Source organism: Colius striatus, chromosome 17 (assembly GCF_028858725.1).
Source record: "Colius striatus isolate bColStr4 chromosome 17, bColStr4.1.hap1, whole genome shotgun sequence".
NCBI lineage: Eukaryota > Metazoa > Chordata > Aves > Coliiformes > Coliidae > Colius > Colius striatus.
This window is the reverse complement of record NC_084775.1, coordinates 2,564,446-2,577,159: the sequence shown is the minus strand read 5'-3', so window position 1 is coordinate 2,577,159 and position 12,714 is coordinate 2,564,446. Positions and strand designations below refer to the sequence as shown.

Below are 12,714 nucleotides of genomic sequence, written 5' to 3'. Positions count from 1 at the left end.
CACAAACAGTTCCATTTAAACATAAGGAAAAGCTCTTTTCCCTGTTTGAGTGAGGGAGCCCTGGCCCAGGCTGCCCAGGGAGAGTGTGGAGGCTCCTCCCTTGGAGCTCTTCAGACCCACCTGGACACGTTCCTGTGTGACCTGATCTAGGTGGGAGCTGCTTTGGCACAGGGATGGGACTCTAAAGGTTCCTTCCAACCCCCACCATGCTGTGATTCTATGAGTCTGTGATTTTCTGTTTGAATAAGAGGCCAGGCACTTGTTCACAGGGTTGGAAACCTTGTTGCAGGAAGAAAAAAAAGAAAGACATTTTGATTTAAAGGTCAACCAGAATATAGACATGAAAAATTCACCCCTCTCTCTGGTATCCTGGCATTGAAGTGTGATTCCAGTTGAAACCTGAGGAAGAAGAATCAAGTGAGTTGAGGGCTTCCCTGCTCACCCAGAAGGTGTACTGTCCCTCTCTGAGGGGCTTCCTGGGATGCCTCATTCTGCTTAGGCTCAGTGTACAGAATCTGAAGGGCTGGAAAGGACCTGGAAAGCTCATCCAGTGCAACCCCCCTGCCAGAGCAGCACCACCTAGAGCAGGGCACACAGGAACTCATCCAGCTGGGTTGGAATGTCTCCAGACTCCACAGCCCATCTGGGCAGCCCCTGCCAGTGCTCCCTCATCTCGGCAGGGAAGAACTTTTGCCTTGTGTTTCTCTGGAACTTCTTCTGTTCCAGCTTGTCCCTGTTGCCCCTTGTCCTGTCATTGGCCATCCCTGAGCACAGCCTGGCTCCAGCCCCCTCACACCCACCCTTGATGGATTTGTAACATGAATGAGGTCACCCCTCAGGCTCCTCCAAGCTGCAGAGCCCCAGCTCCCTCAGCCTTTCATCACAAGGGGGATGCTCCACTCCATCATCTCTGTGGCCCTGCACTGAACTCTCTCCAGCAGCTCCCTGTGCTGGAACTGAGGGGCCCAGAACTGGACACAATATTCCAGATGTGGTCTCACCAGGGCAGAGCACAGGGGGAGCAGAACCTCTCGTCACCTACTGCCCACAGCCCTTCTCATCCACCCCAGGATGCCATTGGCCTTCTTGGCCATGAGTGCCATGCTTATAAACCAAACACTGTAGGACCTGTTGGTGATACAGGGACGTGTGGGTCTTGCCTGCCTGTGCCTCTGAGCAGACACAACTCATAAATGTGAGAAGGGCTGAATTTGGTCAGGAGCGTGGGCTGTGGGTGCTGTGTGCCCTGGGCTTGCCTCTGAGCACAGATGGTGACTGCATGGTGGGGAAATGTTTCCCACTCTGTCCCTGACTCCTGGTGCTGGTTGCTGGGGGTGTGGGGCCATGCCCTCTGGTAAGGCAGCTGCTTTGTGGGGCTCTTTGCAGTGCTCTGAGTGGAGGTAGCCTGAGCACAGAGGAAGAAGGGGCTTCCAGAAAGGTTGCCAGCCAGATGGACAACATTGTGGATATGCGGGAGTACGACGTTCCCTACCACGTTCGTCTCTCCATTGACCTGAAGATCCACGTGGTGAGTAGGGATCAGGGAAGCAGGAGGAGCTTTGCTGTCCTGCTGCTGTTCTCCTGTAGCCCAGGCAGGGCAGGAATGTTTTGTTTCCAGGCAAAGGTGTCAGTGACATTGAGTTTGTGTGTAAAGCTTAGTCATAGAATCATGGAATGGTGGGGGTTGGAAGGGACCTTTAGAGCTCATCCAGTCCAACCCCCTGCAGAGGCAGGGTCACCTAGATCAGGTCACACAGGAATGTGTCCAGGCGGGTCTTGAAGACCCACCTCTGGGCAGCCTGTGCCAGTGCTCTGTCCTCTATTGCTGGGCCTTCTCCTTGCTTAATGATGTGCAAAGAAGTGAAATGACTGCTGAGCAGCCACAGTTTGAGCTTTGCTTCAGGGCTGCATTTAATTTGTGCAGCTTTTTCCCAGCAGCCAAGCGCTGAGGCTGGGGCATGGCCCACAAGGGAGGCCCTCAGCAGGACTGGGGGGTTTGTTTGCAGCTTTGTGTCCAGCCAGGAGCTGGCCCCACAGTGAAGCCCTGCCTACCCTCTCTCGACAGGCTCACTGGTACAACGTGCGATGCCGGGGCAGCACCTTCCCCCCCGAAATCACCCGCCGGGACGATCTGGTGGAGCGGCCGGTGAGCACCAGGCTGGGCGAGCTGCTGGGGTCACACCGTGGTGCACAGCAGGACAGCTTTGCTTCTGGGCTTGGGTAGTGATTTGGGGGTTGGTAAAGCAGTAGAAGAGTTACTGGCTAGGATCTGCTTAGCTTGGTGGGCTTCAGCAGAATTGCTGTGAAGTCACCTGCAGGACACTCTGTAACGGCTTTGGTCCCGCTCAGGATCCCGTCGTTCTCGCCTTTGACATTGAAACTACCAAACTGCCTTTGAAGTTTCCTGATGCAGAGACAGACCAGATCATGATGATCTCCTACATGATTGATGGGCAGGTAAGGGACAGCAGAGTGGGTTCCTCCATGCTACAGCCAGCGTTTTGCTTCCAACCCAGCTCGCTCCAGGCTTGCCGTGCTGCCTCCTGCTTGGTGTGTGGCTGTGGAAGTGACAGCCTGAATGATTCATAAGGTATTTAGTTTCATGGTGCCCAGCTCATGGTGGTGGTGCTCCTCTGAGGGAGCAGCAGTAACCTGGAGAGCACAAGGACAACTACTCTGCTTCCCACGTTGAGTGGCTGATGGCCAGTGATGGTTCAGCACATGTCTCCCAAACAGTTGTTCCCCATAAGTTGTTCTCCATAAGCTCTGGCTTTCACGAAGAAAGTGAACCATCATTTGGGCAACATTTTTTGTGTTGCTCACAAGCCAAGGCCTTCTGACTGCCTCCTTGTCACCTCCCTAGGGCTACCTGATCACAAACAGGGAGATTGTCTCTGAGGATATTGAGGACTTTGAGTTCACTCCCAAGCCAGAGTACGAGGGTCCGTTTTGTGTCTTTAATGAACCAGATGAGGTAAGTCAGTTCTGCCCAGTAGATTTTGTCTTTTACCTGCCTGGGGCTCTTGTGGGCCAAAGAGCAGTGGTTGCTTGGTTGGCTGCCTCACTGGGGAATGTGGTGGGTCTGGCAGGGTTGGGCATGCTTTTGTTCTCAGCAATAAGGGTAAGAGAGGTCAGGTTTGGGCTAAGTGGGGAGGAGAGGGGAAGGGTGGAGTCAGCTGTGGTATCCATGAGGAAATTAAGTGTACTATGTATATTTTCTACTCCTCTGTTTCATCCTAGGCTCATCTGATCCAGAGGTGGTTTGAACATGTCCAGGAGACCAAACCCAACATCATTGTCACATATAATGGAGACTTCTTTGACTGGTAAGATCATGAATGAAAACTAAGCTGGCAAGATGTCACCTCAGCTGTGGGGCAGGGTCGGGTACCAGCCTTGACATCCTTCCATGGCCCACAGAACACTGACAGTGTGTGATCTGTGCTGTCTGGCCAGTCTGAGCACCTCACCAAAACCTGTGGTGACTGGCTTGGGAATGAGAGTTTCTGTAGAGTCTCATCCACCCAGCTGAGCTGCTTTAAGCCCTTGTCAATGTGACAGCGTTGGTGTATGGATGAGTCCAGTCTAGGGAGAGGGTCAAAAGAGACCTGGAGGATATGTGTGCAGGCAAGCTTTTGGGAAGCAAGGGGAGAGAGACCGTGTGTCTGTACCTCCTGCTGCAGGACAGAAGCAAACAGCATCGCCTCATGCTGCAATTCTGTCCTGCAGGAAGTTTTGACTGTGGCCAGAATCACAGAAAAATAGCCTGATAAAGTCCTTAGGTAGTTTGTTATCAAGCAGTTGTGAAACTGTTGTTGGAGATGAAGGGAAATGACTGTTCTGTTCCTTCTCTTCCCGTTGTCTCTCTCCCCAGGCCGTTTGTGGAAGCGAGAGCAGCAGCTCATGGAATTAATATGTATCAGGAAATTGGATTTCAAAAGGACAGCCAGGGAGAGTACAAAGCATCCCAGTGCATCCACATGGACTGTCTGAGGTACCAAATGCTGCCTCTCTGCTATAGAATTGCATCTTGATTCCTTGAATTTCTGTAAAATACCTGTGCTTGTGTTTGAGAACCATCATCCTTCTGTCTGTTGGCAGCTCTCGTGTGTTGCGCCTCCACAGGCTGGCATGATAGTCTATTTTTTGACTGTGCTGCTTCCCCTTGGCATTCTTCACACCACAGAAACTGCCAAGTCTTCTCTGTGAAGGGCTGCCAGGGCTGTCTCTCTCCCTGCAGCCTGCTGGTGGTTGTCCTCTTGTGTTTGAGGACTGACTGGGGGAGTGGAGAAAGAGTGGGGTAAGATCAAGCCATTGGAGTGGGGAAGGGGCCGTGTCCTGACCCAACAGCCTCCTGGCACAGCCAAAAGAGGAAGTAACACATTATGCATGCATGAGAGAGAGAGACAAGTTGGGGGATTTTATGTGGGTTTCTTCCACTGGAGCAGTGTCTGGACTTTGGAGAGTGACTGGCTGCCCTGGTGACATCTCCTCCAGGGGTTTAATCTTTATCTTAAAGCCACTGAGGGAACTGGATGGTGGTAATTCTGAGAGTTGGTGATGGTATAGATAGTGAGGTTTGTCCTGCTTGGGATTTAAGTGCATTGATAAGAGATGCAGGATAAGTAAAGCTGGGCAACCTCTTACTCCACTGCACGTGAATGCTCAGCTCTTGGCCGTCTTTACAAGGTCCCCTTTGCAATCCAAGTCCCACTTGCAAGCCTGTGCCCTTTTTCTAGGATTGATTTCTCTGCAGAAACTGCTCTTTTCATAATTCTGTCCAGGTGGGTGAAGAGAGACAGTTACCTCCCAGTGGGAAGTCACAACCTGAAAGCAGCAGCTAAAGCAAAGCTGGGTTACGACCCCGTGGAGCTGGACCCTGAAGAGATGTGCCGGATGGCTACAGAGGAGCCTCAGGTAATGCTGTGCTGTGTCTCCTCTGAGAAACTGCAACACGAGCCTAGAGCAGCTGCAATATGGTTTATTGAATCTTAAAGTATTACAAAAAGGATTACCAAAAGAAGTATGAATGCAGTGGGTTTTGAGACATTAACTCAGTGTGTGTCCCCAAACTGCTGGTGCCTTGGAAGCACTCGAGCTTGTGCGGAGGAAGAGCAGCATCTTTTGAGGTGGTTTGAGCACTGGCATTGCACTCTGTGTTTTCTGTATTTATTTCCAGCAGTGTGAGGTGGAAGGCACCACCTGAAACAGAAACACCTCACAGAGCCATGACTTGCTGGAGTGACAAGAAATAGGCTTAGTTCTCTGGGTGTTGCGGGCAGAGGATTTCTGCTGAAGCCCTGGAGCAGCCTCCTGACTCCCAGATGGGGCAGGCTCTGTGCTGTGAGCTCATCCTCCTGTGTTTCCTCTCATGCAGAACTGACACATTGCTGTGTCATTAGAGCTAGAGCAGGATGTCCAGAAACAAACAGGTGGTTCTTTGCAAACTAGGATGTGGAGAGATACACCTTTTCCCTTCTTCCTGCTGACATGAGCATGTGCAGCAGGAGGCAGTGAGAGATTCATTGTTGTCATTGAGCTGTTCTGTCTCATGTGACTGGGATTAATTTGCCTCTCACCCTTCCCCAACAGACCCTGGCCACCTATTCAGTGTCTGATGCAGTTGCCACCTACTACATGTACATGAAGTATGTGCACCCTTTCATTTTCGCCCTGTGCACCATCATCCCCATGGAGCCTGACGAGGTGGGTGCGTTCCTGAAATGATCCTTTCTTTGCTGGCAGAGTGTTGTCTCTCACAGTGCTGGGCCATGGACCACGTTCCCACTGCCAATGCACTTTCCCATGTGAGGCAGGGAGGGTGGCTTTGGAGGCTACTCCTTTCTCTACACAGCCCTGTGGTATTTTGAGAGAGGTGCTGAAGAGTAAAAGATCTAAGTGTTGGCAGTACAGGGCTGAAGCAAGAAAGTGTGACTTGCTGCTCCATGCTCAGCCAGGTTTACTTGCAGTCATGGTCATGCAAAGCTGGGTCTCCTGATGGCTGTTGTCAGCTGTAGGGAGGTTGGTTATGAAGCTATCTGTGCTGTGTGGTTGAAATGTCCTTCTGTCCTCACCTGGCTTAGCTTACAAAGGTATTTGACAGTAGAGTAGTGTCAGGAGCTGATGGCAGCAGGGATCTGGAGGTCTTTGTGCTGTCTGTAGCATGCTGTCCTCCCAGCCAACACAAAGGAGTCAGTGTTGGTGTCTCACCTGCTTGCAATGAGCTGCAGCACTGGCCCCTGCACCACCTGAAGCCATCTGGCTCGCTGATGTGGCTGGTACACCAGTGCTCACCAGTGCTGTTACAGTGCTTCTGGCTGAATCACAGGATGATGTGGGTTGGGAGAGACCTTCAAAGATATGTGATGCAACCCCCATGCCATGGGCAGGGACACCTTCTAACTTCTAGTTAACTTTTCGCTTCTAGGGACAGGACATCCACAGTTTCTGTGAGCAACCTGTTCCAGTGCCTCACCACCCTCAGTGTGAAGAGTTTCTTACCTGTATCTAAATCTACTCTTTGTGTTCAAAAGCTGTCTTTGATGCCTCTTCTGCAGGTGTTAAGGAAAGGATCTGGGACACTGTGCGAGGCACTGCTGATGGTTCAGGCCTATCACGCCAACATCATCTTCCCCAACAAGCAGGAGCAGGAGTTCAACAAGCTGACAGACGATGGGCACGTGCTGGACTCGGAGACCTACGTGGGAGGCCACGTGGAAGCTCTGGAATCTGGGGTCTTCCGCAGTGACATCCCCTGCCGCTTCAGAATGGTGAGGGCCACGCAGCCCAGGCCTGTCCCCACAGGCTGGGGAGGGAGGAATTACCCTCCCCTGGCCTTGCTGTATGTCCCCACTGGGCTTGGGCAGCAGCTGTCGTACTTCAGGACAGCTGGAGCACCTGAAATTGTGTGGAGCTGGGCTGGGAAGGAGTGGAGCACGCTTCCCAATGGCCACCAGTGCTTCACTGGGAGGGCAAGTGGCTCATGAGTCACATACTGGAGGCAAGCCAGGCCCTGTTGACAGCAAGGGAGAGTGGCCACGTGGGGCTTTGGTTTTGAGTTCTTGGAAGATATGTCTGTGTCCCCTTGGGGTCCTGTCCTCCCTCTGTGCTTCTCACACCCAAACTAAGCTGCTTCTGAACCCTTCCTGAGTGTCTTTCACCCGGTTCTGGGTCACACTGCCATCTCTTATCACCTTCCCCCGTGCTGCTTTGTACCTGTTGTGTCCACAGTTGTCAGAGGCAGCCTTGCTCACTGCTCTGTGATGCTCAGTGTGGGCTGTTTCAGTGTGTCTTGTCTGGTCATTGTCTTGTCTGGTCATTGTCTTGTCTAATCGTGAGAGAGGACACAGAGCATTTAAAAGGATCTGGACCAAGTCTGAATCTCTGGAGCCTTGCAGCAGCCAGCATGAGACCATGAGGAGTGCTGCCCTACCAAACACAAATGCAACCAGCTGCTCATTACCTGCCCTTGCCTCTTCCCTTTGTTAGTTTTTTGCTGTTTTGACCCAGTGTCAGTGGTCCAGACCCTGCCTCTGCTTCCACGTGCTGCCTTGTGCTGCAGGGCCCTGCTTAGGGCTCCCCAGGCCAGGCTGGAACACAGGCAGCAGGGCAGGAGCTGCAGGCAGGGATAGCTGCCTGTGATCTCAGTGCTCTCCCCATGTACCTGCAGAATCCTGCTGCCTTCGACTTCCTGGTGCAGCATGTGGAGAAGACGCTGCGACACGCCATTGAGGAGGAGGAGAGGTTGCCTTTGGACCAAGTCACCAACTTCCAGGAGGTATGTCAGCTGGGACACAACTGGGCTTGACAGGGAGGACTAAGCTGCGGCTTTAAAGTGTGTGTTTAGGCCCATTTTGTGCTCTATGGAGAAGAGAGACCAAGCCCCCATCTATGGGCACCTACAGAGTGGTTGGTATTTAAGGATGCTATGAGCAGCTGCTCCCTCCACCAGTCCCAGCCAGCACCTGCAGGAGCCCAGGCCTGGGATCTGGGGTCTCTGCCCTGGCTGAGGGATGCAGTTCCTGCTTTTCCCTTTGCAAGTCCAGTCAGGAGCAAGGCTCTGAGAGAGATGGGAAGGGATTTAGTAAGAGGTAAGTATCAAATATTCTCAATACTCACGTTTCTCTTGTTTCCCACATCTTATCTGCTACAAAGTGCAGGTTGTCCTTCTCCACAGCATAGTCTGGAATTTCTTGGAGAGCATCATGAGTCAGTGACTGGGGACTCTGGTCTTTCATGTTGTCTCCATTAACCCATTTGCACTGAAAATTCCTCAATGGAGTACCCTTAGGAAGCAGCTGCTCACACCTTCCGTGAACAGATAAAGCCTACCCCGGACAAAACCTAAAGTACTAGTGCTCAAGGAGTCCCTGATGCTGCTCCTTTAGTCCTTTAAATCCTCCCCCAGTCAGTGGTTTACTCCCTGAGAAGGAGTAAAGGACCAAGATCAAGAAATATTTGACTCATTAACTCCTTTCTATCTGAGTTTCACTTTTTTGTCTCCCCACAGGTCTGTGATGAAATCAAGGTCAAGCTGAATTCCCTGAAGGAGGTTCCAAACAGAATTGAGTGTCCTCTTATCTACCATCTAGATGTGGGGGCCATGTACCCCAACATCATTCTGACCAACAGGTTGCAGGTGAGTAACACCAATCTCATCTCTCCTCATTTGTCTTTGATGACCTTGATGGTCCCTCTGATTGAATCCCCTTAACACCAAGGGCTGATTTTTCTGCTCAGTACATGGGAATCAGAGAAAGCTGGCTGGGAATTTCAATCAAGCTGTCACAGATGCCAAGTCTACAGAGGCTGAGTCACAACTTTAGATGGGACTCTTCCCTGAAAACCAGCTGTTGTTTTTGAGGTTTTGTGCTCCCAGGAGGGAAGGAGAGCTCCCAGTGCCATCTATGATGCTCACAGCTATACTCTTCTCCCACCCAGTGCCTCTTCTGGCATGAGTTTTGGAGAGGCCTGTCCCCTCTGACACCTGTGTGTCTCTTCCTTGCATCCAGCCCTCAGCCATGGTGGATGAGGCCACGTGTGCTGCCTGTGACTTCAACAAGCCGGGGGCCAACTGCCAGCGCCGCATGACTTGGCAGTGGAGAGGAGAGTTCAGTAAGTACAGTAAGGACCATGCAGTCCAGCCCACAGGGATGGGGATGAATTCCAGTTGGTCCCCTGGGAAACTGGCCGCTGTCCCCCTCCGCAGTGCCCGCCAGCCGCAGCGAGTATCACCGCATCCAGCAGCAGCTGGAGTCAGAGAAGTTCCCTCCCCTGTCCCCTGAGGGAGCACCCCGAGCCTTCCACGAGCTCTCCCGGGAAGAACAGGCCAAGTACGAGAAGAAACGCCTGGCAGGTAAAGAAAAAGAAGTGTCATGGTCTGGAGCAGTGCTCTGCAAGCCGCACTGAGAGCGGGCTCACCGTGCCTTACCTCTCTTACGGCAGTGGGGTTGGTTCAGCCTGGGTCTGGTCTCAGGCCATGCTTTGGCAGAGCTCCTCCAGGATCCCAGAGGCTCCTGGGGGCTTCCCAGAGAGGGTCCAGGCACCGGTGCTTGTCTTGTGTCAGCCTTTCTCCTTTTGTCTGTTGAGAGCCATGAATTTGAGCTGAAACACAAACAGCTCCATTTTTTTCAGAAGGCTGCTAATTAAAGAAAGGGAAACGTGGAGTGCAGCTGCTTCAGCAGAATCACCCAAATGACTGTGGCAGAGCCTGGCTTTGTGGGTGGGCCATATACTAGAATCATAGAATGTTAAGGGTTTGGAAGGGACCTTTAGAGCTCATCCAGCCCAACCCCCCTGCAGAAGCAGCTCCCACCTAGATCAGGTCACACAGGAACGTGTCCAGGGGGGTTTTGAAGACCTCCTGAGAAGGAGCCTCCACACCCTCCCTGGGCAGCCTGGGCCAGGGCTCCCTCACTCAAACAGGGAAAAGAGCTTTTCCTTATGTTTAATTGGAACTGTTTGTGTTCCAGCTTCATCCCATCACCCCTTGTCCTGGCACTGGATACAACAGAAACAAGTGCAGCCCCAACCTCCTGACACCCACCAGTGAGATATTTGTCAATATTAATGAGCTCCCCCCTCAGTCTCCTCCAGACTGAACAGCCCCAGGTCCCACAGCCTGTCCTCATAAGGAACATATATGCATGGTGATGACATTGTTTCCCTGACCTGTCCCTGTTTCTCCTTCACAAGGTGCTGCTTCTCTTGGTGCTGGTTCCTTCCTTCCCATCCCACTGCAGCAGGGCTGTTTTCCCACTCACCTGTGCCTGATGCTTAGCTGTCTCCATGTCCATACTGTGCTCATCCCTCACCCATCCCTGAGAAGCTCCCTCTGCTTTTTGCCCTGGCCAGATTACTGCCGCAAGGCCTACAAGAAGATCCACGTGACCAAGGTGGAGGAACGAGTCACCACCATCTGCCAGCGAGAGAATTCCTTCTATGTGGACACGGTGCGAGCTTTCAGGGACCGCCGCTACGAATTCAAGGGGCTGCACAAGGTACCAACACCAGCTTCTGGTTTCACTTGTCTTGCCAAGGCTGGGGACCTCTCACCTTGCACTGACAGCCTGAGCCTCAAAGGATTGCTCTGCCCAGACTTCTAGTGGAGAGGAACATGGTGGAGCTCCCGGCAGCTGTGGCCACTCACTGCTGAATCTTCAGCAGCTGCTGCCGTGGCATTTACTGCCTCTGGGGTGCTGCTGGAGACAGAGCTGCGTCTCCAGTTCTCACTGGGTTGAGCAAATCCTCAGCTGGTCTCTGTTGTGATGTGTCTGACCTGACAGGGTTCCATGTGAGGTGCTCTTAGAATCATAGAATCATTTCAGCTGGCAGAGCCCTTTAAGCCCATGGAGCCCTTTAAGCCTCTGTCCCAGCCCCATCACCCAGCAGCCCATTGCCCTCAGTGCATCACCCACCGGGCTCTGAGACCCCTCCAGGGACGGTGACTCCAGCAGCTCCCTGGGCAGCCCCTTCCAATGCCTGACAGCCCTGGCAGCAAAGAAATTCCTCCTCACATCCAGCCTGAACCGCCCCTGGTGACACTTGAGGCCATTTCCTCTGCTTCTGTTGCCTGTCACTGGGCAGAACAGACCGACCCCCACCTCGCTGCAGCTTCCTTTCAGGTAGCTGTAGAGAGTGAGAAGGTTTCCCCTGAGCCTTCTTTTCTCCAGGCTCAGCAGCCCCAGATCCCTCAGCCCTTCCTCAGCTGAGACATGCTCCAAATCCTTTCCTAGCTTGGTACCCACCTCTGGATCCTCTCCAGCACCTCAGTGTCCTTCTCGTATAGAGAGGCCCAGAGCTGGACACAGTATTCCTACATGGAGACAAGAGACAAGCTGAGAAGCAAAGCCTAGATCTTTGGTTAAGGAAGAGTTGATTCAAGGAGAATGTTCTATCTCTCTGCTGGTTGAGGTTCATGCTAGAGGAGACTGGAGTGTTATTTTTTGAGTGTGTGGAAGGCAATGATGTGACTTAATTAGTGAATGTTTGCTTTACAGCTGCTTCTTCTGCTGTGAATCACAGAGCTGGCCAAGAGGCTCTTTGTACAGAGGCAGTTTGGTTTATCCAGGCCTCATTGATTGCTGGAGGCAAGATTTGGTCCTTGCCTGCACATGTGTGTAGCACAGCTGATGCAGGCTGGCACTGCTCCCATTCTCATCAGCACCACCAGCATTAGGCTTGGTGCTGCAGGTCCCTCCTACCCTGTGGCAAAGTCACCCTGACCAGCTCCTCCTGTGCTGCAAAAGAAAAGGAACGTTTACTTCATGCTGCTGGTCTTTGGCATAGATACTCTCCTAGAGATGTAAAACCATCCTGGGACTGTGGGAGAACCGGTGGGATATCGCCAGCAGCGATGGTTGGGATTGTCCTGACTCTGCCTGTGGCTTGCAGGTGTGGAAGAAGAAGCTGTCTGCAGCAGTGGAGACTGGAGATGCCTCTGAAGTGAAGCGCTGCAAGAACATGGAAATCCTGTATGAGTCCCTGCAGCTGGCCCACAAGTGCATCCTCAACTCCTTCTATGGCTACGTCATGCGGAAAGGGTGAGTGTCCCCACAGGGGCCCCTTGGAAGCTGGGATAGTCCTAGGGAGGCCAACACTTGCTTCATCTGCTTCTGAAGCATCAGGATGAGGGTGGATGCTGTCTGTAACACTCTCCTCTTGCTCCTACCAACGGCTTCTCATCCTGGAGACTTCTTCCACGCATTAAGTGGTGGGTGTGAGTGATGGGAATCTTGTCTGCTGGTGGCTGCCCAGCTTTTCTGAAGCATCTTAAGTAGGGCAAGGAGAACAATCTACCAAGGGCCAGTGCTGATGTGCTTTCTGCTTGTCTTCCCCTGGAGCTCCTCCTGCCCTTTACATAGCTGAATTTGGGAGGGAGCACTTCAAGACTCTTCACTTGGACTCCTCTGCTCACAGGGCTCGCTGGTACTCAATGGAAATGGCTGGCATTGTCTGCTTCACAGGAGCAAATATCATCACCCAGGCCAGGGAACTGATCGAGCAGATTGGGTGAGTGTGTGCTGAGCTGGAAGAGAGGCCTGCATCTGTGACAGATGTGGGAGGATGTCAAACACCTGAGCTTCCAGCAGTTGGTGTTGAAGGGTCAGATTTCTGACACTGCCATGGTTGTTCGGTTACATTGTCAGGGTTTGCTTTGCAGAAGGAACTGGAGGGTGGAGGCAACAGGCTGCCTCTGCCACTGTGGGGAACACA

The 12,714-nt window shown here is 52.5% G+C and overlaps 1 protein-coding gene across 1 annotated transcript in view; it reads left to right on the top strand.

Moving 5' to 3' along the window:
• The window catches only part of POLE (DNA polymerase epsilon, catalytic subunit), a 33,406-nt gene that overhangs the window by 2,027 nt on the left and 18,665 nt on the right, over positions 1-12,714 (top strand). Inside the window, exons 6-21 of the mRNA XM_062010321.1 lie at positions 1,387-1,528; positions 2,066-2,146; positions 2,350-2,457; positions 2,864-2,974; positions 3,241-3,326; positions 3,875-3,994; positions 4,785-4,917; positions 5,593-5,706; positions 6,558-6,770; positions 7,670-7,777; positions 8,510-8,638; positions 9,012-9,114; positions 9,209-9,355; positions 10,354-10,499; positions 11,893-12,041; positions 12,418-12,510. Of these exons, the coding sequence (XP_061866305.1) occupies positions 1,387-1,528; positions 2,066-2,146; positions 2,350-2,457; positions 2,864-2,974; positions 3,241-3,326; positions 3,875-3,994; positions 4,785-4,917; positions 5,593-5,706; positions 6,558-6,770; positions 7,670-7,777; positions 8,510-8,638; positions 9,012-9,114; positions 9,209-9,355; positions 10,354-10,499; positions 11,893-12,041; positions 12,418-12,510 (1,983 nt within the window). The remainder of the gene's footprint in view (positions 1-1,386; positions 1,529-2,065; positions 2,147-2,349; positions 2,458-2,863; positions 2,975-3,240; positions 3,327-3,874; positions 3,995-4,784; positions 4,918-5,592; positions 5,707-6,557; positions 6,771-7,669; positions 7,778-8,509; positions 8,639-9,011; positions 9,115-9,208; positions 9,356-10,353; positions 10,500-11,892; positions 12,042-12,417; positions 12,511-12,714) is intronic.